Here is a 27,482-nt window from a genome sequence, read left to right on the forward strand (position 1 = left end):
CACAAGTTATGACCCATAGCCCTATTTACGGAGAACATCAGCAAAATACAACTCGGCTGTGTGAGCTCGTTTACACAAATATCGAGCACCACCTGACGGAATAATAAAACAAGCTGTATGACCCTCATTATTGCAATATCGGGTCCTAAGTTGGCCGCACCAAGTTTACTATGTCTGGGTAACTCTCATTTACGGATATATCAGGCCCCACATTGGCTCGCGCCAAATTTACTATGTGCCCTATAATGTTTTTGATTCCAGTCAGGCAAATGCCGAATTCGAACCAAGAACATCATAGTGACCCATACATCCAAGAAACGATGTATGTACGGCACACGTTTTACCTTACAGGCGTATCCACAATCCGCAGCTCAGTAGAACATGAATCAGGGGATCAGGGTATAAAATATGAGGGCATAAAGATAACGTAGGTGGATACGATATGATGCAGGGTAAGAGAAAAATCCTACAAAAAAAAATTATCTAATAGAAAACATCGCTGCATTCAAAGTTTTACAATCAGGGATTTATTACATAAAAATACTATTTACAAATATAAGAGCTTTCAAATGTGACTGGGGTAAAGATAAGGTTGAGCTGATGACTACCAGTTCACTGCCTTCACGAAACAGCTTTGCTGTAACAAGCATGATACAATTGTGTAAGTAATGAAATAAAGAGAAAATGGATATCTGCTGAAATACACATATAACAGCAATTTCCATACAATTTTACTATGCCTCGTACCATCGAACCCCGGTGCAAACAAATATAAACACATAATGTACAGAGACCTGACCCGGTATCGATCCCTGGTCCCATGAAGAGCAAGGCGTTGAATATTCATATACAAACAATATAAAAAGGAACACAACCAACTTGTCCAGGGGTCAAACATCAAACGGGCAAGCGTTCAAATAAAGCAGAACAAACAGAATTAAAATCTCTCCCTGCGTCAAAACGTCAAGGTCGTCCTTTCCCCTCTACACACTCGACAAGCTGCAGACAGCAATATAACCAAGTTTCAAGACTGTGACGTCAGGCACAATAACCCTCACCAGCAGTGCACTCGACAGGCAGCAGTCCACACAATTTATGAGCTCAGCTGACTGACTTGTAGCTGAGTGCTAAAAAACTTCGCCTTTCAAAGTACCTCACATAATCTGGCTGTTAAAAGCGTTCTCTTAAATACACATGGGCTACACGCCCTTATCTCAATATCACCAGCAATACAACAAATCTTATTTCCGCCTCCCATGGGCTCATCCTTGATAATACAAAGGCACAATTCAGTACGCTATAGTCACATAGCCATAATAAGGCATCTCAAATGCATCCAATACACTCTCAAACTGTGCTGGGGCTCTCTCATATCAATTCACACAGTCAGCTACATGCATAATGCCCACATCTCTCAAACATACGGACTCGCTCACCCTGTCAGTAAAGCTAGGTGAGTTACGGGGTAAATCCTGATCTCAAATACACAACCTACGTCTGCCGAGACATATGCCTAAACGCTACACAATAAACAGTGCCTGCCTGTCAGACTTACCTACCATGACCAAGGGAGTTCGACCTGACCCATGAAGATTACGCATACACTAATATAATACTATCGAAATGAAATATAATCACACCAACAAGGAATATACAACCTACTACCTACCCTAATGTACGGGGTTCGAGCTTGAGGCCTAGCTCTTTATTACCAAGAATTTTCCTACCATAAACTAACCTGTTGGCTGACGGCCCCCCCTGTTCCTATCTAAATTTAAATGACATGCTTGAAACAGAATTGGAAAGCTTTGACCTTATATGACTGATGACATGACGGAGCGGCCCTTCTTGTGGACCACTGAATTTACCACATCATAACAAACTGCGAAGCTTGCAGCAGATACTGGTGAACGACTGGAGACATTCTATCTTGCGTGAATCCTTCTTGCAGCTCCTTAGATGGTTGGAAGATGTCCCCTTCGATGTCGCGCTGATCAGGTACGCCCAACGTTCCTGGATCAATTCCCGATGTCGTGCCGGCTTCAGCTCCCGTTGTGGCTTCCTCGCAATAATGATGTAGAAGCTCGTACTGGCTTGATGCAGGGGTAATTCCTTGCAGATTCAGTAGTACTAGTTGTATGTGCAGCTCGAAGATAAAACGTTGTTCTAGGTGCCGACTCGCAGCATGACGACTTCGTTCAAGCAGCCTTACGGTCAGAGAATGAGGCTGATGTGCCAGGCGGCCTTGCATTTATAATCAGGTTGGCGTAGCCACGCCGCTTGATCGCGTGTAGGATACGCGCGCCCGCGACTCGAAGTTTTGCCGCACAAAGCACGTCAAGTACCCTACTTAACGAATGCATTTATGATTACAGCCATATTGCATATCAAAATTAAGCACAAATTATGCAGGCTGCAATTCTTGTATCAGATCCAATGCATCTCTTTCGTAATCAAAGATATTAATTTAATTCCTTCTTCCCTCCGAAAGTTAGTTTGCCGGGATCCGGGAAGAGTCCCCGATCTTCATTAAGAGGCTTGGCTTGGGACATAACTCCCTTTAATGAGGCTCTGGAGATTTTCATAATGACGCTCTAGCTCTCTTCCCACGAGAACGCTTCTTCTGGAATCTTTTATGAAATAAACTATACGACAATGACTTCCTTGGTGGTCTCAGCTAATCCCAATATCTAATACTAAAATCTCTACTATTGGTCCATGAACTGTATGGTTCAATACTAATTGTAAAAGCTGTGTCAGAATTGGAGATGATCACTCTGAATGGTTCAATACAACCAAAGGAGTACAACAGGGAAGTGCGTTATCACCTCTTCTATTCATAGCAGTTATGGATACCATTTTAAAGGAACTAAAAGGAAAAGGTAATAAAGATCTTCAGGCTCTGGTGTTTGCAGATGATGTGGCAATATGGGATGAAACAGAGAAGGGAGTGCAAAATAATCTGAATATATGGTGTAAGAAGTTTGATGATTATGGAATGAAATTGAACCCATCAAAAACAGTAACATTGAAAATCAGCAGACATAATACAGAATGCAACATAAAAATACAGGACCCCCAAGTTGAAGTAGTAAACCAATTCAGTTATTTAGGAAGCGTAATGGCTAGTAATAACAGAGCTGAGATAGAAATAACAAACAGAGTAACCAAAGGCTCTAACTTTTACAGTATCGTTAGACACCTACTATGGGATGAGAAGGTTCCACAAAGAACAAAAATGACCCTGTACAACTCATATTTCATTCCCATCTTTACATATTCTCTGGAAACCTGCACACTAACATCAAAGGATTGTAGCAGGATTCAAGCCTGTGAAATGAAATTTCTTAGAACTGCCCTCCAAAAGACCCGACTTGATCATGTGAAAAATGATGAGATCCGATCTAACCTAGGTCTAAATGAATCGATGGAGGAAAGACTTAGGTCATCTAGACTTAAATGGTTTGGGCATGTTAAACGAATGAATAGCACAAGGTTACCATGTGCTTATTTGGAAAAGAGAATAACAGGTAGAAGATCAGCTGGGAGACCAAGAAGCAGATGGATGGACCAACTGAGGGAAGACTTGGAGAGAAGAGGATGGAATTGGGAATCTGTCTTGGACAACAAAATCTTTTTGAATAGGCAACTTTGGAAGACGCTCGTTTTCAAACACCCTACCCGGCTCGCTGGAAGGGCAAACCAATGATGATGATGATAGTAACATTTCTAGATATTGAAAAGGCCATCCAAAATCTATTTTTTAAACATAACACTGTAAATTTAAACAATAACCAGTATTTAGGATCTGGAATCTACAGACTTACATGTACAAAATGTAATTTTTCGTATCTTGGCCAAACTGGTCGTAGTTTTCTTACTAGGTATCTAGAACATGTCAACACCTCAAAACATAACAAATACTCTGCAATGAGTTCTCACATGAAAGAAACTGGCCACCAGTTCACAATAATAGAGAGAGATTTAAAAATCTTTAAAAGGGTTGAAAAGGGTAAACTAATGACAGAGTTTGAAAATATCTATATCCATTTAGATCAACATTTCAACAAAGATAAACATTTAAATGATACAATTGAGATAAAAAGTCCTTTATTCGAACAACTACCAAAACTATTACAAACACTCAGATTAGAAAAAAGTAATTTTTAAAATATTTTCAATCCCACATCTATTAACACTTCCACTACACAAACAGGCACAACTTCTCCCTCTACTACCTCTGAAAATTCCCCTCCACACGCTACACTAGTCATCAATGCTCCGCCCACCTTCTCCTCCCCCCCGCCAAAACTTCCTCATTCCTATAATACAAGGAGTAGAAGCGCAGCAGCAAGCAGTCGTTACGCTGCAGTAAACACCACCAGACAACCTAGCAGAAGTCAAAGGGGTAAGTGACAAACCATTAACACGACTATAAAAATCAAATCCAGCACACGATATTGACATAGTTTTCTCTTGTTACAGACATATCAACACGTATTGTCACAAATAGCAGCAATTAATTCAACATATAAGATTAAATATTGATTGCCCCTTTCAACCTACGCTTTTGTAACAACTACCATCTTCAAACTCTACAATGTCAACTGAATACTTTCAAATCTTCGAATAGTAAACATCACATGTACGACATAGTTGATAGAGCAAACACCTGAAAAGCCTTACATCTGATATGTTTTTGACATGCTCTATTGGTGAAAAATATCTAATTCCCTCCATGGGAATTTAGAATTTTCCATAGTTGATTATGTTAATAATTTAATTATTGAAAATATACCATAAACTCTTGCAATGATCATAACTGCAAACAATTAAGAAGTGATACGTAAATAAAGATGAATACCTTTAAGACTTTTAAAAATTGACAAATTTCAAGAAAACAAGAAGTTTTTAGCCTGTTCTCTCGCCCTAAACTTTAAAGTGTTTCACAAAAGAATTGTTACAATCACTCTTTCAAGTCTGAATGACACTATTGTATTTTAGACAGTTAGTTTAAAAGAATTTAAGAATTTTACTGTAATAAATTTAATTGAAAGTGTATAGAACTGTCAACTTCTATGTTTACAGATAATCTGTGATTTTATATGCTGTGTATTTACAATTGATCTTCTATTACAAAATGAGTTCTTGTAAATTAGTTTTATGACCATAATTAAGTACAAATAACTCATATAGACTAAAATCAGGATCCAAAACTAACCTTGAGACAATATTATGGCTGATGAAGCCTGGTAGACGGGCGAAACATGTACCAAATACAGAATTTATAATAAGGATGAAGTCCTAAAGATAAAAGTATTTTATGTATTGAATAGGTGAAATTAAAAATAAACAATTGTATTTTAACATTTTAAGTGGTATGTTCCGAGCTGTCAGTGGAGAGATGGCGAGGAATGACATTAGAAGGCAAATAAGTTTGAGTGGTGTCTTTGAAAGTAGGAAAGATCACAATATGAAGGTAAAGTTGGAATTCAAGAGGACAAATTGGGGCAAACATTTGTTTATAGGAACAGGAATTAGGGATTGGAATAATTTACCAAGGGATCTGTCATGTACTTTCAATGTGCTACATTTGGTGAGCATTGGTGTCTAACATGAATGTACGAAACCTCTACCACTTCCCTTGTTAGACACTGTCTGGAATGCCCCTCCTATTGGTACATAGGCACTTGTACAACAGACTAATATTACTTGGTCGCTTTTTAGGCGAATGTTAGATAACAATAAATTTCACCCATACTATCAACAATTACGAACTTCAACCCTCCATGAGCATTTTGTCAATGGACATGACACAAAATTGACAATGGTAGCCTTTCTGTCAACAGTCATCCTTTTGGATGAATAATGATTTCACAACAATGGTAAGTAACATCTGATACAAACTGAACTTTTCACGGACAAATAATAATCCATTCTTGGTAAATGAGCAGAAATGTGCACTGACCATGTCCACAGTAATAGACACAACAAAAAGTGATACAGCCTGGAATTTGAACCTGTCTCTGCATGGCTTGGGTCCGTAATTTTTCGAGGTCTGGCACTCTGTAGTAAGTTTGCAGTCTATTCAGTACCAGATACTGGCGATTCTGTTCAATGACACTGTCTGTCCTAACGTAAGTGTTAATCTCAGATGTGATCGTTCCATGAATGGATTAGAGTTTCTATCATTGTATTACTTCGGCTCTAATGATTCCATCTACAATGTCGAGATTAGACCCAAATATACCATTATACTAGTCCTGTATTGGAACAGGGATTGATATTTTTAGGTTGTCTATAAACTGTGGGTTGCATAAAACTAAATTTTAAGGGGCTGGTGGGAGACACTATATTGTAAGTAGTTTACTATTTAATAAATACACATAAAGATATCTCCAGTAATGGCTGCATTTTCCACTAGACTACTTCTTAGTAATAAAGTTCATTTAACAGCTTATCCTACTCTATCTTCAGGAAGTATTGCAAGAAACATAAAATCGTTTTTCATTTGGAGTGGTCAAAGAAGAATTCACATTGGAAGGGAGTTGTAAACTACAGGAATTCAAAGAAAAACTTCTTTTAAAGTAGATAAAAACATAAAAATAGAAATTTTATGGATTGTATAAAAGGCGCAGTAGGAATTACTGACATGAGAATTTCACAGATTTTCTTACTTACTTGTCATAAATTGCACCAAAAAAAATAAATTAACTGATATTTGTTATTTTCTTCATCACAAGAGTAAAATCTCACCTGCCCAGGCTGAGTATGGATGTGTGTGAAAGCATATTCGCGGCTCACAGAGAATGGACTGGTCACTACGGAGCGGCTAACAGGTACAACTTCCACGGTGGCTGAGGCTGAACTGGCAGGTGGAGATGGACTCAAGGTACCAGGACCTGGACCTCGACTATCTCGAGGTGAGCCTTCCCCCATGGGAGGAGTGCTTGAGGCAGGAGGTGAGTTTGCAGTTGTGACAGTCAGTTCACCTAAAATAACAACATTCATCCTTCTATAGCAATCTAATCAATATCATAATATTAACTCATGAAAAGAGGCAGCTGGGGAGTAACCTATAACAATCAAAGTACAACTTTTCTTTTTTTACAATTTTGCTTTACGTTGCACCAATACAGATAGGTCTTATGGCGATGATGGAATAGGAGGGTGAAGGAAGTAGCCATAGGCTTTATTAAGGTACCGCTCGAGCATTTGCCTGGTGTGAAAATGAGAAACCATGGAAAATCATCTTTAGGGCTCAAATCCATTATCTCCTCAACTTTTCAGGAAATCATCACTTACTATCGAGAAACTGAAAAGAAACCACTCCTTGATTATTACATTTCTCATCTGATAGTACAGGAATATCAAAGTACTGAGTATGAACTGAGACTCTACAGCTCTAGTACTCTGGTGAGAACTGGAAGGAGAAACTGCATCATTTTTAGAACTCATTTGGAATTTGAATTCTTTTCAACTGGTTTAGTTCAGGATTTGAAAATAGTGTGCTTCATTATGCATCTCTAGAACAAAGCCTGAATATTGAACACATGATCCCACAATATTTATTTACACCTAAAGCAAACACACTTCTTCTGGAATCTTAGAAACAATGTTCAAACATTAAATTCCTTTTAATGACTGAAGGCTGAAGAGTTCACCAGACTGATTGTTTTCCTGATATAGCAGTGAACCAATATAATTATTCATATAGCATGCATTTGTTTAGAACTGATATGCAAGGTTTGGGTCACCTGTCTGGTGGCTATGATCGTTAAGGCATGAAGTCTATATGGTCTGACACTTTAATTGGCCGGTTTAAGTACTGTTGGTCGAAAACATTTTCACCATCAGAATGTTGGCCAGCAAATTTCTAATCACTAGATTGTGTCCCAAAAGTATGGATTAAATTCCAAACCTCTCTGCAGTGCTCATATAAAGTGATGACATATGACGCTGTTGATGGAGATTCATCCATCGGATGGGATACATTCATACGTACTTACATACATGCATACATACAAGGTTTAGGTCAGAATGTTATCTTCAAAAGACTATTGTTATCATTCTTTTTATTTTTTAATTTACAATTTTCATTACGCCACATCGACACACATAGGTCTTATGGCGATGATGGGATAGGAAAGGGGCTAGGTTTGGGAAGGAAGCGGGCATAGCCTTAATTAATGTACAACCCCAGCATTTGCCTGGCGCGAAAATGGGAAACCACAGAAAACCATCTTCAGGGCTGCCGATAGTGGGATTCGAACCCACTATCTCCCGAATGCAAGCTCACAGCTGCGCGACCCTAACTGCATGAACAACTCACTCGGTATTCTCTTTTGTTTTAAGGTTGACTAACACTATTTAATGACTATATATGTTGACTAATATTATTTTGTTTTAAGGAGTAAAAGTACCTGAACTTTATATTTACAGTATTGAAGTGTTTTATTTAATAAAATGCTGACCAACATTATTGTGGAGTTGTCTTTCTTTACCACTTAACAGAGCAAAAGTGTGTTTTGAGTTTATTGAGTAATTCAGTGCTTTCCTTATTTAACAACAATCAGTGGTTATTATGATTCAAAGCAGACTCAGTTTATTTGAATACCTATTAGTAAATCAAACAAATTAATTTATTAATTCTCATGTTACAAATCATGAAATAATATACTCATGTACATATGTTAAGGGATCTTCGAGTTCCATGAGAAATTATTGTATCATGACAATGATGAACAGACTAAACTGTGGCTAGACAACACAAAAACATGTGACAAACCTTGCAGCTCAGTACGAGACCAATTAGAGTGCCTGCAATAGTCCGTGTGGGCAAAGGTCTTGGGTACAGCGACTCTGACTGTATGTTGTTTGGCACACAGTATTCGAGTCGTAAGGAAGCAGGATGTTATACAGAACATCTCTGAATGACATTATGCATGGTCAGATCATCAGCAAATTAGAGACTGGCTACAGTCAGCGCCAGGTGGGCCAGGAGATGAATGTTGCCCGCAATGTCATTTTACAGCTGTGGAGAATATTTCAGGAGGGAGGAAACACTGAACAGCAGTATGGGCAAAGTCAACCACGTGCTGCAACCCAGCATCAGGATCATTATCTTGCTTTAAATGCCTGAAGACGTCCAACCAGCACAGCATCTGCACTGGCTAGAGACCTCACAGCAGCTTCTGGGTAACCCATTTCCAGTCAGACTGCGTATCGTCGGTTATGAGAGGTTGCTCTGTATGCTCAGTGGCCCACCACATGCATTCCCCTTACACAAAGGCACCATGTTGCTCGTCAAATGTGGTATCTTGTTCATCATAATCGGATACAGGAACAATGCGGTAGTGTCCTGTTGACAGATGAGTCACAGTTTAGCCTTGAGGGTAATTCTCACCGTCTGTTCATCTGGCGCACCTGTGGGACACATTTCAACCCAGCCAATATTGTGGAAAGGGGCTGATATGGTGGCGCCAGTGTTCTTGTCTGGGGTGGCATCATGTTAGGAGCACGCATACTTCACTGCGTGTGTTTCCTAGGGGTACTGTGGCGGGTACTGTCTATAGGGATGATATACTGCAACTGTATAACTGTATCTGTGGTTTTTTTTTGTGGTGCATATGGACCTGGGTTCCATGTTTTGTACAATAATGTCCAACCACACAGGGCTGGCCTGGTGGATGAGTGCCTGCAGCATGATGACATCACACATCTAGAGTGGCCAGCTCGCTCCCCGGACTTAAATCCGATTGAAGATGCATGGGATGCTCTAAGCTGAAGGACTACAGGCCTAACACTGCCACCATTGACCAAGGACGCTTGTCCAACAATGGGATGCGTTACAGCAAGCCATGCTGGATGGCCTGATCCAGAGTATGGGGAGCCATTGTACATCCTGCATTGCTATGCTTGGTCATCACCCCTCGTCATGACACCTACTGTCCACGTCTGGTTTTTCTGTATATCTTGCATCAGTATCACAATGTCACGAGTCACAGTATTGACAGGATACCTTACAGTGCACATATTATTGCCTTGATCCATTGTATTCCGTTGATCTCGAAGATCCCTGAACTCATGGACATGAGTGTACAAATGTTCAAATATTAGCATGAGCACTGAATAGGGAAACAATATACAATCGTATCTAGAAATTTTCTGCACATTTTGTGCATATACCAGTAGTTAAAATTCATGTGATGTCAGTTTCTTGTGTTTATATTTCTTAGATTTAGTTGCATTTATTTGGTCTTAGGTTTAGGAATAGGGGGAAATGAACCTGTGTGACAGATCTGATTTCAATTCACTATAGTGCTCTGGATTACATAATTACAAAGTTATGTATGGAGTGCTAAATGGTATTTAAAATAAGCAGGTCCCTATTTAGGTAAGGTACCATATTCCTGAGATTTTTTTTGTTGTAGTTTAATACTGCACTAACACACCAAAGTTTTTCAGTGATGCAAGGATGATGAAGGTCTAGCATTGGGAAGGTAGCAACAGAGGCCTTAATTAAGCTATAGCCCCAGCATTTGCCTGATGTGAAAATGGGAAACCACGGGAAACCATCTTCAGGGCTGCTGATGGTGGGATTCGAAGCCACCATTTCCCGAAGGCAAGCTCACAGCTACACGACCCTAACCGCGCAGCCAACTCACTTGGTTCCTGAGATTTGAAGCTGGGACCAAATGGCTAACTTCTCTGCAAGACTCCCCCTAACAATTTCTAAGCAGTATAGTCCAACCAATGATCAATAGTTATTGCGCACTATATTACTTGATGCTAACAACAGAATTAATCAAACCAAATAGTTAGTATGGGACATTTTATTAACACATATCTCACATTAAACTAATAAGCCATTAAAGACAGTGCATGGACATGGCATAGACAGATATAGTAATACAGTCCACAGCAACAATGCAAGATAGTACAGTTCACTTCATACAGATTTCTACAACCATTATATATTGTTGGTGATTATTGCTGCTTTTCACATTCAGATACAGTATTCCACTGTTGGCATACGCTCGAGAAAAAAATAATCAGCCAATTCCTATATTCTGATATTTGTAGTTAATGTCTCTGGCATTTAGACATCTTCCTTTGTTCTTTTGATCTACTGGCCCATATGAGGGGGAAAAAAATCTGTTGAAGTATTTAGGTATTTAGTTTTAAATGTATTTATATTGTTTCAGTAAACTGGTTGTAATAGGTATACCTATAAGTGCAGTTTAGAATTGTAGTGTTGTTATTCCATTTATCTTGCTTTATTGTTGTGTAATCCTTTTGATAATTTGATAGTTACAGCTATAGCATTTAATGGCAGTTTTAATTTCTATTACATATAATAATAATAATAATAATAATAATAATAATAATAATAATAATAATAATAATAATAATAATAATAATAATAATAATAATAATAATAATAATAATAATATTTTGCCATTCATTATTATGAAGAAAACAGAACCATTGTTCTATAGCATACAATGGTGATGACTATTTGAACGAACCCTTGTTTACTGCATTCTGGTTTATGTCAAAGAATGTGGGAATGATGTCAGAATGAAACCTTGTTTCTGGTGTTCTGGCAAATGTCAGGGCATTCTGGAGAATGTCAGATGGTGTGAGAACATTCCACCCTCATGTTAAGAATATGCATAGTCCGCTGCGGTCAAATTCTGCACATGATTGGTTGTTTGCTTCCCTTGTTCTGGAAGGACAAGTGTGTAAACTGGGGGATTTATACTCTAAGACATAAAGGCTGCATCGTTGATTCTCATCTTGGTCCTCTGTCTAAGTGGACGTGTCTGTTCTGAGCTCTCGCTCTCAGGGGGAGTTCCAGCCTAGGTAACGGAATAATATAAGTTTTATTTTCTGTAACATGTCTTAACTTTTTTACTTGTAGGAATTTCAGATTAATAACGTAAATTTTATCTTCAAATCATTTTGGAAGTATCGATGAGAAGTGTCTGTTAACATAGTTAAGCTATGAATGTTCTACAATCAATTTCTGAAGGTTATTTTATAAATGAACTTAAAGAGCTTATGTTTAATAAACAGCATTTTGAGGAACACCATTTTGAGGAGCCTGATAGTCTTATTTGAGAGTTCAAGCACTACCAAGTTACCATCCTGGCAGGGACGTCCAGTACCTTCCACATCCTCTTCTACGTCTGTTCATATTCACTTTAGTTGTCCTTGCATTTGTGTATTTTTTAAAATATTTCCTTTGCTTGTTTATTATTTGATTGTTGTTTATGTGTATAATGTTATAACGTGGTACTATAAGAATAATAATAATAACAATTTTTAGTTCTTGTCTCTGGCATAGTTTCAAGAGAAGATATTGAGTAATTATTTTTAGGCATCTTTTCTTGTACTTTTTTTTTCCTTGCTATTTGCTTTACGGCGCACCGACACAGATAGGTCTTATGGCGACGATCGGACAGGAAAGGCCTAGGAATAGGAAAGAAGCGGCCGTGGCCTTAATTGAGGTACAGCCCCGCATTTGCCCGGTGTTAAAATGGGAAACCACGGAAAACCATCTTCAGGGTTGCCGACAGTAGGCCTTTGTACTTTTGATCTACTGGCATCTAGGAGGGAAAATATCTCTTTTTAAGTATTTAAGTACAGTATTTAGTTTTAACCACATAGGCTTGCAGTGCTTTCTCAACAGCGCACTAGCCGCCAGCATCTTGGAAAGGTGTACCAATCCAACTGATGAGCCCACTGCTACACTGGGGTGAAATGCTGGTAATTTCACGATTGAAAAATGTCTAAAGAGCTTAAATGTTTTTAACATTTGCAATCGATGAAATTAAATTATGGTTTCCTTCTTGGAACCTTATTTTTGATATAAAGGAGAAAGGCAGGCTAGTGCACTAGCCGCCAGCATCTTGGAAATGTGTAGCAATCCAACTGATGAGCCCGCTGCTACACTGGGGCAAAACGCTGGAAATTTCACGATTGAAAAAAGCCTAAAGATCTTAAATGTTTTTTCACATTTGTATTGTTCAGTTAACCTGTTGCAATAAGGTAGTCAGCTAAAGATAATATGATGAAAAGCATAATTGGCAGTCATGTGAATTTTAACAAAAAATAGAAGGGTTTGTAGAGGTACTTTGAGGAAAGAACAAGTTCCAGGAAGGATATTCCAGATCTCATTACTGAACAAAGGAAGTGTACAAACATGCATTTACAGATGGTAGAAGTATTCAGTCAGCAGTATGTAAAGATAGTTGGATATAAGAAATAATATCCAGGCAGAGGAAGTAACTAATGATAGTGAAGTACTGAATTTTACCTGTGATAAGAAAGATATTTACAAAAAGATACAAAAGTTGAAAACTAGAAAAGCAGCTGGAATTGATAAGACTTCTGGGGATATACTCAAAGCAATATGTTTGGATGTAGTAGAATATCTAAAGTTCTTATTTGAATACTGCTTGCATGAAGGAGCTATACCATATGAACAGCTGCAGGGTTGAGTAGCTCCAGTGGTAAAGCACTGGCCTTCTGAGCCTAACTTGGCAGGTTTGATCTGGGTTCAGTCCGGTGGTATTTGAAGGTGCTCAATTTCGTCAGCCACGTGTCAGTAGATTTACTGACACATAAAAGAACTCCTGCGGGACATAATTCCCACACCTCAGTGTCTCCAAAAACCATAAAAATGTGGTTAGTTGGATGTAAAACAAATACCCTGTTATCATTACCATATGAATGGTGAGTTGCTATGGTAGCTCCAGTTTACAAAGGAAGGATTTATAGAGATAAAGTGGATAATTACACACTAGTCAGCCTGACATGTACATTAATAAGAAATATAAGCACTGGGAAAGCATTCTTTCTGATTATACGAGTATTAGACAAGTTTAAAAAATTACAACCGGTTTAATAGGAGGCAATTTGGGTTTAGGAGAAAATATTCTAGTGAGGCTCAACTTGCTGGATTCCAGCAGGATATAACAGATATTTCAGATTCAGAAGGTCAAATGAACTGTGTCACTATTGAACTATCCAAGGCTTAGATAGGGTAGATCACGGGAGACTGCAGACAAAAATAAGGGCTACTGGACTAGACAAAAGTGTGGTTGAATGAGTGGCTAAATTTCTAGAAAATACAACTCGGAGAATTACAGTAGAAAGGGGTTCTGCAAGGTAGTATTATTGGACCTTTATGTTTTATTATTTATATACCATATATATTATATGAGGAGAGAACTGGAATCATAGTTAAGGCTTTTTGCAGATGATGTTATGCTGTATAGAGTAATAAGTAAGTTACAGGATTTTAAGCAACTGCAGGAAGACCGTAACAATGTTGTGAGATGGACAGCAGACAATGGTACAATTGTGCAATGGTAAACAGGGTGAAAAATCAGGTTGTACCTAGGTATTAATATAAGGAAAGATCTTCATTGGGGTAATCACATTAATGAGGCTGGAAATAAAGGTTAAAGATCTCTTTATATGGTTATGAGGGTATTTAGGGGTTGTAGTAGGATGTCGAGGAGCCTCAGTTACAGTAAGGTTCCAGAGCATGGAACCGTTATGAGGATTACTTGATTTGAGAACTGGAACAGATCCAAATAAAAGCAACACGATTTGTTCCTGGTGATTTCCGACAAAAGAATAAATAATATTATGAAAATGTTGATGGGAAGACTTCATAGAAAGGAGACGAGCTGATTGACTAAGAGGTATGTTTCAAGCTGCCAGTGGAGAGAGGGCATGGAATGACATTAGTTTACATGGAGTTTTTAAAACTAGGAAGTATCATAATGAAAATCCATAGCCTGTTTCAAGTCATTTGACTGGATCAGGCATGAAATGAATGAAGCCCCCATCTAGCGGTGGAGATATGAATTGTGCCAGCTGTCGAAGCCTGTCGCATTCCTCTGGGGCAATGATTAATGACTGACAGATGAAATTAAATGATATTGGAGAGTGTTCCTGGAATGAAAGATGACAGGGATAACTGGAGTTCCTGGAGAAAAACCTTTCCTGCCTCCACTTTGTCCAGGACAAATCTCACACGGAGTGACCGGGATTTGAACCACAGAACCCAGTGGTGAGAGGCCGGTGCACTGTTGCCTCATTTATGGAGGCCCAGGAATGATCACAATATGAAGATGAATTTGGATTTCAAGACGACAAATTGGAGCAAATATTTGCTTATAGGAAGTGAAATTAGTGATTGGAATAATTTACCCAGGGAAATCTTTGATAGATTTCCAACTTATTTGAAATAATGTCAGAAGAGACTAGGTACACAGCCAATAGGGAATTGCCGTCTGGGCGACAGCCCTAAATGCAGATCAATGGCAACTTAAAAAATACTCCATATACCTTGCAATTATTTTTATTGTGTGAGGGTTGGTGTAAAAGTCATTTCTTGCAGATAAAAGCCTGATTGGAAAATGTGACATAGATAAAAGGACAGGGTGGGAACTACATGTGTGGATATTGAAGAATATGCGAACATTGTGCCTCACATATTTACTATGGTGGTGTACAGGACAAAACTGGTTTCATATTGCAAAATAATTACAGCCATACACACCTCCTACATTACAATACAGCACAGCATACATACAGGGTCTAAAGGCCCTCAAAGTAGTCCTTGCAAAGTTCACCACACGCTGCCAACGATGTGGGAGGCACTGAGTACTATCTGCGTCACCAATGCCGCACCATGTGTGAATCAGGTCATCTGTTGTTGCACAGCATTGGCAATGTCCTCTTGTGTCGCAAACCGCCTACCACGTAGTGGTTCCTATACCTTTCGTATGAGATGAAAGTCACAGGGAGAAAAGTCAGGACAGTACGGCAGGTAATCCAATTCTTCCCACCCCCAGAGTCGCAGTTGCTGCCGTACACACTCTGTTTTATGTGGTTTTGTGTCCTTGTGCATTATAATTACACTGTCCACAAAATCCGGACGTTTCTCTCGAATGTCACGTCGTACCAGTCGTATCAGTCGTACCAGTCGCACCAGTCGCACTAGTCCCACCAGTAAGTCCCTGTACTACTTTGCGCTCACTGTTCTGCCATGTGGAATGAAGTGGCACCTGACATCATATGACACGATCACCATCAATTTCATGGGGGAAGGATTCTGATAGAACTTCTGCTGCCTTGGTGATCTGGTATGTCGCCACTCCATGCATGGACATTTGAGTTCTGGTTCGTATGCCCTGGTCCAGAATTCAATAATGGGGCAATTATTCATGACAGGAAGTGGTCGCTGGCCTGTTGCCAGCATGCTAGGTGGTCGGAGCATGTTGCATATGGCATCCGCCGTTGAACTTCCATCAGTGCTTGCAGTATCCACCGCAATGCGATTTTGTGCATTTGCAGCTCTGTCCGCAATATCCTGTGGATGATGCGTTATTCTATGCCATTTGCCCTCAGTAGTGTCCATTGTCTGTCTTCCTCCAGGAGCTGCTTGATGACGGCATGTGCCATGTTGGTCCACGCACGGACAGGTCGTCCCGAGCATTGCTGATCACTGGGTGCCACATGTCCTTGCTGAAACTTTTCTGCCCACCTTGCTACTGTGTAGTATAGGAGGGCATAATTCCCAAGGGCTTCCACCTATTTTGATGTACGCGCGCTGCTCAACAGGGGCTACTTCCATCTCACAAGACTCACCACATAACTGATTTCCCAGCGCACCCTGTGCTACTACCAGCAATCACAGAGCCTTCTGTTGTTGTGAATACACACTATGCCTATATAGCTTTCATGCAACAAATAACAGCTTGTGATCTGCTCACATATCTGCAAGGAAAATAAAATAGTTGCAATAACTTTTGTCCCAACCCTCGTATTTTTGTACTGCAATAGCAAATTGTATGTAGCCAATTTGATTTACAGTAATTCAATCCCCAATTCCCTCATACTTTTGTGAAGAATTTTTTTAATAAGTGTTTTCTATTATTTTAATAATTATGGAACTCTAAACAACTGTATTTCAAAATCATCTTAACCACCAGAATTATTTTCAGAGTAGCCAATCTGCTTTAATTTGAGTTTTCTCATATGTTCATACACTACTTGTTGCAGAAAACACATATTCAACTGCCACATTTGTACCAAAAATGCAAAAAGAAAAAAAAAATCCAAGACAGTAGATATATTGTATTGCAGTATTTGCTTGGATGAAATTGGTCATTTCACTTGACTTGGGAAAACCAGAACATCCAAGCCTCTCACCCGTACCTGGCAAGGGAAAGAGGACACTACTCTGGAAACTGGTACTGACCTGGCCAGAAGATACTGATGCCCTCTCTAAATAAAGGTTCAAGGTATTGTATTATGTTGTTTTTTAAAAGTACAAGTATGTCCCTTTATGCTATCTATTTTTATTTTGACTACTAGCATTACCTAAAGTAAATGCAACTTAAACGAAACTGAAATTATTACAAAAACTTACAAAATTCATTACCATTAAATGATATCTATCCCCACTATGACTTACATTAAATAAGAGAGATTTCTAGTAATTTTAAGTGTGGTAGCTTAACAAGATCGTAATGAAAGTCATAAAGACACAAAGTAATTATGAGATGAACAAGAGGCAGATAGAAATTCACAATGTTAACACACATCAAATGAAAGCTTTCCTGATAATTTTACATAGGTACAGCATGCCACTGGAATCAAAACATGTTCATAAAGATACAAAATCATTATTAGGTAAATAATACCAATTTGTGCTATAAACACATAAAATAAAGCCTCTTCTAATATGGAATGCATATAAAGTCCAAGGAGTATAATTAGCCTGTATAATTAACTTTACAAAGAACATTAACTGAAAGTTAACAGAAGCTAACACAATACATTGGTCAGTGTTACCACTTATCATCCATGTTAGCAATACGGGACATTTACATTTTAAGATTTATGATCCCAGCAGAGGTGACACTAGGTGCTGTTCATTTAATTTCACTCAACCTTTTGCATGAGATTCTAGAAATTTGCCACCCTGATCAACACCCATAAATACAGCTGTGAATATAACGTTAAAAATGCTTTGAGGTTGGTAAAACTGCACTGGTTCATTTTAGGCTTTGGACAGAGTTTCAGTGTCCTGACGCCACGTTTTAATGTTTAATGTTTATACAGCTAATCTAACCAGACACTGTTGAATTGAATAGCTCGTTCAGCAGCTTGGAAACACTTATTTGTCTCATTTTCAGCCAAAAGATGTGACAGTTTTCTTTGACATTTCTTCATACAAACTATTAATTTTACCCTTAAAGCTTTCCTTGACATGGTCTTCTTATACATAAAAATGTCTCGTAAAAATGTCATTTTGCTCTTATGTTGTGAAAACACATACACTTCACATTTTGTACTCAAATTTCACATTTCATTGTGGATTATAGCTATTTGTTTTACACTGCACCGACACAGACAGGTCAAATGGTGACAATGAGATAAGGAAGGGCTAGGACTGGGGAGCAAAGCGACCGTGGCCTTAATGAGTATTAAGGTACCGGTACGGCCTTGGCACTTGCCTGGTGTGGAAATGGGAAACTATCTTCAGGACTGTTGACAGTGAAGTTCGAACCAACCATCTCCCGAATGCAAGCTCACAGCTATGTGACCCTATCTGCATTGTCCACTTGCTTGGTATTGCAGATTAAAAAACCACAATGTTAAACTTAATTGTCTTTCAAACATCAAAAACAGCATTTGGCCACATTTCACATTTTTGTGATTATGAAAATCCTCCTCATTAATTTTGTATTAGTATGATAATAGTTAATTAAATGCTATGATTAAAATTGTTTTTACACTGACTGAAGAATTAGGCCTATCACAAGGAATAAAACTGTACAAAAATTATCACTATTATGTAAATCATTATTTTCCAAGGCTTGATATGGATAACATGATAAAAATTATAAAAGAGAAGAGTTCTCACCTGTTGATCGAATGATGGCGACTGGCCGTGCCATGGGCGGAGGTGGTGGGGGTGGCAGCATCGAACTGGGGTAGTACTGTGACAGTTTTGTAGGACTTCGAGACGGGCCAGGTTGAGACTGAAACATTTAACCTTATTTCAGTCATTCTACTCCAAAATTGTCTATCAAAATCAATTGGGAAATATTTTGGAATATACTTCTGGAAAATGTAACTGTCATTCTTGCATCAAATTCTATTTTAGAAATTTGGCTACGATATGTCTATACATTATGAATATTTTTTTTTTTTTTGCTAGGGGCTTTACGTCGCACCGACACAGATAGGTCTTATGGCGACGATGGGATGGGAAAGGCCTAGGAGTTGGAAGGAAGCGGCCGTGGCCTTAATTAAGGTACAGCCCCAGCATTTGCCTGGTGTGAAAATGGGAAACCATGGAAAACCATCTTCAGGGCTGCCGATAGTGGGATTCGAACCTACTATCTCCCGGATGCAAGCTCACAGCCGCACGCCTCTACGCGCACGGCCAACTCGCCCGGTACACTATGAATAAACATATATGGTATTCTCTATCATATTTCTATGATGCTGATAAGAGAAAAGTTGATAATATTCATTTTGTTCTGGTATAACGCATCATAAAGCCTATCTAACCCATATTGAACGATGACAATGATGACAATGAGTGACAACATAACTTGTAAATCCTCAGAATTAAGTATGCACAGATCATGTATCACGTGCAAATGAGACTTAAGTTATTGTAAAGTTCTGAATGGAAGAACAGTAGATTTAAGGAGTCATGAACTTCCCATCAAGCTTAATCATTCAGTTTGTACAGTGAGCTTTGATAGATAGGCTCTATGATGTCATATATTCCAAGCACGAAAAACACAAAACTATTTGTGGTTTTGTAAATTCCCAGTTTAAAAATAATGTCATGTAACCATTATGAAACAAGCAATTTATAGATTGTGGCCAGGTTTCAACTGGTATTGTTTTCACTTATTTGTGCCATGTTCCTCATTTTTGGCTCTTCTGTATAATGAACTTTAGCCAACTCTAGTTGTTTGACAAACTTTTATGCTAATAATTTTTCAGGAGCTAGTGTGCTTCTCATATCTTTCTCCTTATGGTCCATCTCTCCTACTCAGAAACCTTGTTCTTTAATAGGCACTGCATCTATTATCTCTCTTTTCTTTCTTATTTTTTTAAATGGAATGCGTAACGATATAGCTGAATCTCAGACATAAATACATCCATTATCACCTCCTTCAGAACTACCGTATGTAACTCTGCAAAAATATCTAAAAACTTATTTTCAATTTCATTCTCTAAGTCAATAGATTGAAATAATATGTCCCACCAATATTAGTGAACCAAATTGGAATTCTTTACAAAAATTCTGCCATAGACAGAATTGGATTACAATAATATATCTTCTTTTTACATCAGAATGCAATTAGATTTATTAAGCTACGCATAACAGGAATAAAAGGACAAGGATTTTAACTATTTAACACACACACTTGTTAACAAATGAAGAAAAGAAAGAATCATCCTAACATATAAATAGACCTTTCTTTATCAACTGTTATGTTATATGGTTCAGTGTTTAGTTAGTAAGGTAAGTCTATGAATGGACTAAATGCTTTTAAATGCTTGATTTACACTAGCACTGAGATACATGTTATTCCCTTTGCTCTTATTTTGAATCATTATATACAATGTTTAATCATTTAATCCTAGAACTCTTCTATGGCTGAATCCATTAGTCTCACGGGTAACTTACCTTTCTCTATTTTGCCAACATGATCCTACTGTGATGCTAATTTGTACAAACAACAACATCCAATCTCTTTGCCTTTACATCATCATCATTATCATCATCATCATCATCATCATCACCACCATGATCATCATCATCATCCAGTTCTATCAAAATGATGTGGCCACTTAAAGTCCACATGGTTCTTTCAAAGTTCTTTCCAGGTAGAATGATTTTGGATGATTCTCTGTCAGTGAGCTCCAATGATTTTCTGAATATCTTTCATCGGTTTTGTGGTCTTGATCTTGGTCTCTAGGACTCCACTCCAAAACCAATTTGTCCATTTCATCCTTCATGAGAGTAAAATGGTCAGCCCACTGCCCTTTCAAGGTAGCTTTTCTTTCCAAGACATCATTAGGCTGTGTGACCAATCTGATGTCTTCTGCCCTCTTCCTATCTTCTTGCATAAAACCCAGCATGGATCTCTTCATATCTCTTTGGGTTCCTCTCAGTTTCCCTTGTAAACTTGTTCAGTGTTCAGGATTCACAGCCATAAGTCAGCATGGAGAGAATGCATTGATCAAAAACTTCCTGCAGATTTATAGGCATGTTTGATGTGAAGATTTGCTGAGTGCTTCCCAAATGCTTCCCAGTTGAATGTTGAAAGATTCCCTTCATATTTACAAGCAAGCCAAGTTACATGTATTTATTGACCATTTCTAGTGGTGTGCTTCTGATCTGTACACTACTTGCCAGAACTCATTTGTTGGACATGACTTTGGCGTTGGAAATATTAATGCTCAGGCCTACTGACTGATACTCCAAGGCAACTAAGGATTAAAGTTCTTCAAAGCCATTAGCAAACAATGCAATGTCATTTGCAGATCTCATGTGATTATGTCTTCTTCCCTTGATTGTCACACCTTTCTCTTCTTAGTATAACTCTGTCATTGCCAATTCCAGGACTGCAGAGAATAGCCTGGGAGAGGTGGGATCACTTTATTTAACATCTCTTCCACTCAGGAATTCTTGAGTTGATTCACTGACCCTAAAAAAATAAAAAAAAATAAAAAATAAAAAGCAGGCAAAGCCTCACAAATATTGTGAAGAATCCTGATATAGGCTGCTTCTACACCCTGAACGGCTGAAGCTTGCATGACAGTCGCAGGTCTGACCCAATAAAATGCCTTTTCAAAATCAACAAAGGCTATACATGGAGGCATTCAGTATTTGTTTGCTCTGCTAATTACGGTACTTCTCAAAAGGCGTGAATATGGTCTATTGTGCTGAAGCTGTTGTGGAATTCTGCTTGTTCAATGAGCTGGGCTGAATCAAGGGTGGAGCTAATGCAATTCAGGACTTAGTAGACTTTTCTTTCTTGATATTCTGAATACTTCCTTCCTTATGCAGCAATATTATCTTGGCTCTCTTCCATGATGCTGGGACAGAGACATAAGTACTGGTACTGTGTAAACAAGAAGTGAAGATTTTAGCCAAGAGATTTATTGTCTTCTCAACACCAATTTTCAGAATGTCAACAACCAGTCTATCACAGCCAGCAGCAGTTCCCTTCTTCATGTTGTCTCTTGCATATTTGACTTCCAAAGGAATCACATTTGGAACAATGAATTGATTAGATAGGTTAGATAAGAACAGAGTTTTGTTTACTTTCCCATGTAGGTTGCTATAAAAGTTCTTGATGAAGCCCAAAACTTCATCCTTGTCAGTAATTCAACCATTGTCTCCATCTATTGCTATTATCTGCTTCTTACTGTTTGTGAGCTTTCATTTTGCTGCCTTCAAAACTGTCTTGTTCACTAAGCTGGCTCTTATAATCTCCTCATTGTATTTCTCAGTGTCAGACTTCATTTCTTTCCTCAGGGTCTTACACATCTCAGAATGCTCAACTATATCACTATTGGAGTGCCTTCATCTATGCCTCTGCTAATTCAGATTCTCTTCTTATCCTACACTTCCCACATCAAGATTGAAGTTCTGTCAAGATAGCTCCGTAACGATCATTGAAGCCCACCTTCCTGATGAAGATGGGAAGCAGAAATGAGCCCACCAGGGGCTGAGAAGAAATTGATGTACAACAATTGGGATTGATGACAAGAGAGCCACTCTATTTGAAAATGGAGAGATTATCCTTGTCCTTCTCTCTCTCACCGCACCAACCTGTCAGTGTGTTTTTCCCATTATGCTTTTTTTGCTAGTTGCTTTACGTCGCACTGACACAGATAGGTCTTATGGCGACGATGGGACAGGAAAGACCTAGGAGTGGGAAGAAAGCGGCCGTGGCCTTAATTAAGATACAGCCCCAGCATTTGCCTGGTGTGAAAATGTAAAACCACGGAAAACCATCTTCAGGGCTGCCGACAGTGGGGTTCGAACCCACTATTTCCCGGATGCGAGCTCACAGCTGCGTGCTCCTAACTGCACGGCCATCTCGCCCGGTTTTCCCATTATGCATTTCTTTTTATGTTCCTATCTTTCTATATATGACTTTAATTAATTAATAATTTCTTATGATAAATACTTCCAAGCTGATGGGCTTCATTATATCAGTATAGAATTTTATATCATCATTCCGCAACAAAATTGCACCTTCCCCTCATCACTTAATACAATATGCATAATAGTGTGATCACAATTTAAATGAAGTCATACCTGGGAACCTTGCTGAGTATTTTCGGCTTCTTGGCATACAAATGTGACAAAATCTGACAGAGTATCATGGCCATTTTCTGGGTACTTAGTAGGACTATGCTGAGTATGGTCGGGACCTCCCTGCCCAGGGGCAGGTGCTTGCTGATAGTAGCTAGCTGAAGAACTTCCACCCCCAGACAAACTGGAGGACGCGATGGACGTGACGGAGCTGTGCTGTGGTTGGAGACCTGCAAGGACGAAACTTCTAAGCTGCTAACATACATTCATTAAGGTAAAAAGAATATAATCTGTGACTATAACACTAATGTACAACAATACTGTACTTCAAAACAACACCAAGAACATTAACTAACTACATAAGCTTAAGCAAGAGTACTACAATCCAATCTTTTCAAAGCTCTGTGTCAAGACATGGGTATACAAACAACAAAATACTTGAATACTTTTATTTCAACATAGTTCCACATCAAATCCCTACAAGTGAACTAACGAATAACACAAATATACACATGCATGCAAAAAGCTTGTCCTTCACAGAAAATATATAGATAATAAAGGCATAATATCTCATTTTCTTTTTTTATTTCTATTACAATATGGTAGATGCCCAAAAAACCAGCTAAGTAGATTACACACTGCACTACACTATGTCCAATGCAAAATCTAATTTCTTTAAAAGGTATTTCTGAAGAACAAGTGACTCTAGGTTTAGTCTAGATTTGAGTTTCATTCATTTAATTAAAATTCATTAATTGGTTTTTCAGCAAATGAAACAGGATTGGTCATTAATAAAGTAGAGAGGAGAAGAGTAATCTTTGTGCACAATATAGTACATATCACTGAAATGATTACTCATTCTGGTGCTTCTCTGTTCTTGTTAGAAGACCAGTATGCAAAAGGTCGGGTAGTTTTAATTTTTTTAATATGATGTTAGTGTTGAGCCTGTAATGTAAAATGCCTATTTTCAACCATGGGGCACCACCGCACATCCCTTGGCACTGGAAAAACATCAAAATGTTTGACCCTTTCTCTGTCTTTATAAAATATCTCCCAAATGGCTGGTCTAACAAAAACCATCATTCATTCCAAAGTTAAAGTAGAGTAAATTTGCTACAGCTGCTATCTCAAATTCAGCTCAATCAGGTTTTTATAAAATAAAATAAAAGTTGCTAAAGTTGTGATTTTTGGTCAAATTTTGTTAACTATTTCCTAAACTAACATGTTTAGAGCACACATCATATGGATCAATTTTTTTTTTTTGCTATTTGCTTTACGTTGCACCAGCGCAGATAGGTCTTATGGTGACGATGGGACAGGAAAGGCCTAGGAATGGGAAGGAAGCAGCCGTGGCCTGAATTAAGGTACAGCCCCAGCATTTGCCTGGTGTGAAAATGGGAAAATACAGGAAACCATCTTCAGGGCTGCTGACAGTGGGGTTCGAACCCACTATGTCCAAGATGCGAGCTCACAGCTGCGTGCCCCTAACCGCAAGGCCAACTCGCCCGGTAGGATCAATTTTAAAGGTGAGTAAATTTTCTGTACATTGAGCATAAAAGGAAGTTTCTCAACAAGTTTTTCAAGATATACAGTTGTTTGATAAAAGGCTATAAAAATTTATTCACACAAACACAATTTTCGTACTTGTAATTTATTTTTCAATTGACATTCATTGTCATGACAAGTTTACGTTTGGGTATCATGAAGCAATAAGGATACATTAAAATAGTTTTAAAAATTTCTACTAAGTTTCTATACCAGAAATGAAAGCTAGGGCATTAGTAGTGAGACATAGATCAGAACATGTTGTTTACAGTTTTTACCATTTTGAGGGGCCAGGTTGCACCTCTTCAAGCTCTGTCTGCTGCTCCTTGTCCTTATCCTCTAGCTCAGTATCAACATTTTCCATATATCGTTCATACATTCATTTATGGATGTTGGAGTGTCATCTTCATCTTCATTGCTGTCTTCAAACAGAGAGATGTCAGGTACAATTTTCACAAGCTTTTCCCAGGGAACAGTTGTACAGGGAAGAGAGACCTACCTGCTTTCCAGCAATCATAAGCATTTTTGCACCCTTTCTTGCAGTTGCTTGATATCTTAAATAGGGATTCAGGAGCCACAACTCTTCCATTTTTGGGAGGAGAGGCCAAATCAGATAGGCAACCCCACTCAAGAGGATTTTTTTCACGTCTTAATCTCTTTGGTATCTGATGGTAACATCTCAAGTCATGAAATCGTGCTGCATCTACAGTTGGGGGTAAAAGTGCTACACTCAACTGTGCTCTTTTCTGCTAACTGGGTAAACAGATGGTAGCACAAGTAATTGAGATTGGATACAGAGGTTCTGAGGTTACCCCCATACACATGAATCAGAAAAGCTTCACCTGCCTTAGCCACTTGGACAATGGTTGCTTCAGGGTTGCATAATACTTGTACATTTTCTTCCAGGTGTCAATGTTTCTATAAGAGTGCAAAATTTATTCTTCCTGTGACCGAAGAGTGCAATTGTTGTGTTACAATCACTACAAGCATGGATGAATAAAATCATTCCACTGCACTTGTGTTTGAATTACTTTGTGGTGGAGTACTTACTACACATCAGCTGTCCTCCCTTTTCTACATTTTCTGAAGTACAAGTTGTCTTTCATCGAAGCTATTGCTGTTAGGGTTGAAAGATCAGCGTTTTCACCAACGACAAAAATGTTGTCATGCTGAGATCTAGCAGAAACAGCAATTTCAACATTTAGTACGTCTGCATCCTTTACAGCCTCTTTTACCGTAACATTTTCTTCTTGCAGAACCTTTTTCAGGAGATCAACTAAACTTACTTTATTGTGTTCATTTGAAAATAATTCTTGAGGAATTTCTGGACATCTGGCCTCATCTCATGAGATGAATAAACATTTTTCTGTCAAATATGTTCTGCACATTTTGTGCCCCTCCCCGTAACATCAGAAGGATATCCATCAAACAGCAATGTTTGAATCACAGTGTACTTGTATGTTAGATAACTCTTAGCAATGCCCGCGAAATTCAAATTCCGCTGCTAAACAACTTTATGTAGTAGATGACCTCCATCCACCCCTACAAAATTATCTTTTTTCTTTCGAAGCATCTGTATTTGGAGTGAATGCTGAAAATACAGACGATTTAGTCCCTTTTGCATAGCCTCTTCAGTAAACAGTGACAGATGAAACGTGTCAGTTCAAATGTGAGAAAACCTTTCCAGGTCTTCATCTGACTGTTTGGACACAGATTCTGTGAAAGAGTGTTAGTGTGTCCACAGTAATTTTTCTTCCCCAATATTAGCACTGTTGGTAACTGAAGCAAGTGTGATCACTTTATGTTTGAACTAGCAAGATACCCGTACTTCACTACGGCTTTAAAATGGAAGTTATTATTCAAAGTTTTACATTTTGGAGAGTGCACTGTCAGCTGAGCCTGTAAAATACGTTCTCAGTTCGTATGCCAAACGGTTCTGGGGGAATGATTATTTATTTTATAATCTACCACTCATTTGAACCTCATACAGAAGATTTTGAATGTTTTAAACTATATCTGACTTAACACCTAAGACGTAAAAGAGACCAACCTGTGAAATTTTGATTTTGTACATTGAACAGTAATGGAGGAATGAATACTTTTTTAAGGGGGTGAATGTTTTGAAATATTTATTAACATCTAGGATATAGAAGACCTCCCGTCATAAAAGAAAGTTATGTTCGTGCCTGAAATGGTTTCGGAAGAATGGATGTTTTGAAGTATATGGTATTTTACACCTAGGACATAAAAGAAGACCCTTCTCATAAAATTACAGCTTTGTACGCCAAACGTTTTTTTAGGGATGAATAATTTAGTTTACGGAGCTAACCTCATTCGACACTTTAACAGTGGAACGTTTGAAAATATTTCCTATTTCACACCTAGGATTTTAAATATATACCGCTATTTGAATTTTGTCTTCTTACATTAAACTGTTTTGGAGGAAGGAATTAATATATTTGTTTCCAGACCTTAACCCCCATTTAACTCTCTGAGGGGCTAAATTTGTTTCAAACATTCTGTTATTTAACACCTAGGATATCAT

General features: G+C 38.4%; 1 protein-coding gene across 5 annotated transcripts in view; it reads right to left on the bottom strand.

Annotated features, from left to right (window-relative positions):
* Positions 1-27,482, bottom strand: part of NfI (Nuclear factor I) — a 602,168-nt gene that overhangs the window by 33,119 nt on the left and 541,567 nt on the right. For all 5 annotated transcript variants that reach the window (XM_067141127.2, XM_067141126.2, XM_067141124.2 and 2 more), the window contains 3 exons: positions 23,396-23,622; positions 18,959-19,076; positions 6,757-6,992 (listed from right to left, as the gene is read on the bottom strand). In XM_067141127.2, coding sequence (XP_066997228.1) covers positions 6,757-6,992; positions 18,959-19,076; positions 23,396-23,622 — 581 coding nt within the window. The remainder of the gene's footprint in view (positions 1-6,756; positions 6,993-18,958; positions 19,077-23,395; positions 23,623-27,482) is intronic.

Source organism: Anabrus simplex, chromosome 2 (assembly GCF_040414725.1).
Source record: "Anabrus simplex isolate iqAnaSimp1 chromosome 2, ASM4041472v1, whole genome shotgun sequence".
NCBI classification, from domain to species: domain Eukaryota; kingdom Metazoa; phylum Arthropoda; class Insecta; order Orthoptera; family Tettigoniidae; genus Anabrus; species Anabrus simplex.